General features: G+C 53.0%; 1 protein-coding gene across 1 annotated transcript; it reads left to right on the top strand.

Annotated features, from left to right (window-relative positions):
• The first annotated feature begins 3,324 nt into the window (after window positions 1-3,324).
• Window positions 3,325-3,664, top strand: LOC132320833 (reactive oxygen species modulator 1-like). The gene has a single exon (XM_059834460.1). The coding sequence runs from the start codon at window positions 3,350-3,352 to the stop codon at window positions 3,587-3,589; it is 240 nt and encodes a 79-aa protein (XP_059690443.1). The 5' UTR covers window positions 3,325-3,349; the 3' UTR covers window positions 3,590-3,664.
• The last annotated feature ends 252 nt before the right edge of the window (window positions 3,665-3,916 follow it).

Here is a 3,916-nt window from a genome sequence, read left to right as displayed (position 1 = left end):
CCTTTCTCCCCCAGGAGGGCACCATTTTGCTGGACGGGCTCCAGGTCATCCGGATCTTCTTCAGTTCCACCATCCTGGGGCAGTTCACAGAAGAATTCAAGTTCAGTGTGAATGGATCCCCTGAGCCTGTGACCTTGACTATCAGGTGAGGAGGGTTATAGGAGCTTGGTGGGCACATCTGTAGCTCTCTCTGGGTAATCAGCTCCCCCCTACCTCATTTTATGATGGAGCAGAGAAAAAAGGGGTTGTCTAAGGTCTTTGTCAGCAGCAGGTTCCTTTTGTGACCCTTTGACATCTCTGTGTGAGGACCGTGGGGCTTTAAGTGACTACCCATGCTGGAAAAAAGTTTGACTGGAGGCCGTACGGGAAAGGTGTGGAGATGCCTGCTGCCTTGTCCCGGTACCCAGGAGCTGAAGTGACTCCTTCCTACAGGTAGCTCATTCCCCCTTGGGCCATGGCAGACAGTGTGATGGTATCAGCTTTGGGCAGTAGATGGTCTGGGATGTCCCACTGAACACCCAGCAAGGCCAAGAGGACTTTGGAGAGGGGCCAGCCTGGGTGATTCTGCAGCCAGAAGCAGTGTTTTTAAAATCCTCTGTTAACATTCCATACAAAATGGGTAGCAGCAGCCTCAACATCTTCTCTCAGGCTAATGCGTTGGGACAAGCTGTCCTCCCGGCTCTTGTGCAGTGAGTGCTATGGTACCTCCTTTCTGCAGCCAGAAACGTGCTGATGCGGGAGACGGGAAGCTCTGCAGCAAGTACTGTCACAAGGACTTGGGCATCATCCCCTGGGCTGGTGCCACTGCAAAAGATAATCCTCGCTGAGCAAGAGGGGAGAAGGGGGAAAAAAAAAAAAGCTGATGAAAGGAGAGGCAAAGCTCATTTCTCAGGACCACAGCAGCATGTGAACTTGTCCCAGCAAGTCTTAACCATGAGCTGCTGGGATCATGTGGTGTAGGCAGGGAAGCTGGTGCTGGGTGCTCTGGAGCTTTGGGGCTGGCTGAAGTGGTCCTTTTTTCCCCACTGGTGCCCTGGCTGCCAGTGCCCAGCACGTCCTCCCCTTCTCTGTGGCCACTCTGCCCTGTTCTGCCAGCACAGCCCTGAGCTCGGTGCAGGCCTTATGTCTCAGTGAAAGAGGATTGCTGGTCCTTTTTTATTTATTTCTTCCCCATCCTTGTATTCCTCCTTTCTAGGTGGTGGCCCCTATGCAGCCCATCTGAGGGTACCCCAGCATGCCCACCTGCTCCGGTACAGCTGTCCCTCAGCAGTAATTCCCATTGCAGTCCACTCTGCTCTGAGATGTCATCGGCCTCCTTGATTTCTGCCTCGCCTTTGTTTCAAGGATCCCTATCCAGTCCTTATCTCTCATTCTCCAGCCCCACAGCTCAAGCAGTTTGTTTTCAAAGGCCTTTGAGATGTCCACCCACCAGGTCAAGCTGAGCCTCCCTCGTCAGGAAGTTTTAAGCACTGGATTTAGTCCTCCATGGAGAAAAACTCCCAGCTCTTTTGAATGGAGGCGAGCTGGCTGGTGGGAGACTGGGCTGCAAAGGAAGGAAGGAATGGGGATGAGTGTTGAAGTGGTTCCTCTCCCACCTTGTGTTATCTTTCGTGCTCTGCAAGGACCCTGATCTCCCTTCACAAGTGCATTATCTAATGCAACTGCAAAACGCAGTAGTTGCCAAAACCACTGCCCTTTCCCCCATTTTTTCGCGAGCTGTGCTGTTATCAGCTGTGGTGCACGGAGCTCTGGGTTGGCTCCTTGCTCGAGCCTTCTGGGCAGTCATTCAGGTTTAACTTACCTGAGTACAGATACGGTGCACTCAGCAGAAATGGCAGTCATTTCTCCGCTTGCCTGGCAAGGCTTATCCTTGGCAGTTTCCCAGTGTGATCCCCAGTCATGGTTGGTTTGGAGGTAGTTTTCCATCGTCTCGTGGCAAGTGCTGTGACGGAAAGCATACCTGCTCCCTTTGCTTCATCCAAAGCAAGGTGTTAGGGCTTGGGCGGTGAGGTCTGATTATGTGAGGTCCTTGGAGAGGGAACTTCATCATCATCATCATCAGGGATTTGCTCCCTGAATTAGTCTCAGGAACTGCTTCAGCTCCAAGAATCGAGAATTAGTATTGGACTGAAACTCCTGAAAGTCAGTTTTTGAGTGCTTTTTAACTATGCAATCAGAAGATGCCGAAACCATAGGTGATTTTTCTTGGGAAGGAACCCAACCTTACAAGGTCCTGAATGCTTGTTTCTTTGGTGTTTAGAAAGGGATGCTGGAAATGGGACACCACGGATGAACGCAGGTCCCTCCTGCGGGATGCTGGGGTCTGTTCATGTGCCGAACAGAGCCAGTGGCAGTCCTGTGACTAAAACTAGAAGGCAGCATTCACTGTGGTCCTTGATTTTTAACTAAGAGGCAGAGCTGGCATTGATTGTCATCAACCGTGAAATAAATTAATGGCTGTTGTGCAGCTCCAAGTGCTGATTTCAGGGGATTTTGGTGAGTTTTGGAGTTTGGAGCCTGGCTGCTGAATTTAAGGACAGGTGAGGAGGTGTGGTGGGTTCAGGACACCCGTGTTGGGTGGTTGGAGACGTGTGTTGCTCTTGGATGTGTCAGCTGGTGCACTGGTGACAAGCTGATCCTTTTCCCCAAGATTCAGCTGTCCGCTGTGTAGAACTGTTGCTGCTCTTGTTGTGGCCAGTGGGTATCTGGGAGCTCCCCTGGCTTCATGCCTCCAAATCCTGCATGCCTAATGTTTGCATGGATCAAGATGATGTGAGGACAAGATGTTCATATACTCCATGGGAACACCAGTTCCAGCAAAGAAATACCAAAGCAGAGAAGCTGCAGCTGGCAAAGCTAGTACAATGGGTCCACTTTTGTGTGGAGACCTCTGTGTCATCATGTTACAGATGGGGAAACTGAGGCACGGAGCCATCATTTGTTCAGGGTCCTTCATCAGGCCAGCAGCAACTTGGGGGCATACCCTGCCTGACATGGTGCCCTAAGGCACATCAGCAGCTATCAGCTGCTGACCGCTTTGCTTTGGCTGTCTCCTGTCCACATGGATGCCGTGCTGAGCAGAAAGGCGACAGGTTGATTTGAAGCCCGCTGTGGTTCTGAGACCAGCTTTTATCCCTCCGAGCAGTAACGAAAGCCGAACACTTTGCATTTCTCTTTAACCAAACCAATGCCTCCTCTGCCTGTCTTTGTCCTCACAGGGGCTGTGTCATCGGACCGACTTTTCATTTCAATGTACCTTCCCTCCGCTTCGGTGACGTCTCCTTTGGTGACGGAAGCGGAGGCCGGAGCGGGCAGCGGCGGAGGGCGCGGCGCGGCCGGGGGGAGCGAGATGCCTGTGACCGTGGGCCCGTACGGGCAATCACAGCCCAGCTGCTTTGACAGAGTAAAGATGGGTTTCATGATGGGCTTTGCAGTGGGTATGGCAGCAGGAGCGCTGTTTGCCACATTTTCCTGCCTCAGGATTGGCATGAGAGGACGAGAGCTGATGGGTGGAGTTGGCAAAACGATGATGCAAAGTGGGGGGACGTTTGGGACATTCATGGCTATTGGTATGGGAATCCGCTGCTAACCTGGAGCTTGGGTTTTAACCCGGAGTGCCCCGGTCCAGCCATTCCTCCTCTGTACCATAATAAAATCTTTAGATACCTGGGAAAAAAAAAAAAAAGGCGAAGCCACCGAGGGGAAGGGCTCCGGAGCAGAGGATCGCGACGGGGGACCCTTCCTAGGGCGGCTAACGGCGAAGGCGAAAGCTCAGGGAGAGAGAGGGTGCCCCAGCCCGCCCCCACACCGCCCCCCCGAGCCGGCAGCGCGAGCTCCTGACGAGCGGCAGCTCTGACTCAGCGTGGGCGGGGACTAGAGCGGCAGCGGCAGTTTAAAACCCAGAGTGCCCGCCATT

The sequence above is a fragment of the Gavia stellata genome, unplaced genomic scaffold (assembly GCF_030936135.1).
Source record: "Gavia stellata isolate bGavSte3 unplaced genomic scaffold, bGavSte3.hap2 HAP2_SCAFFOLD_119, whole genome shotgun sequence".
NCBI classification, from domain to species: Eukaryota; Metazoa; Chordata; class Aves; order Gaviiformes; family Gaviidae; genus Gavia; species Gavia stellata.
This window is presented reverse-complemented; position numbering and strand designations above follow the sequence as displayed.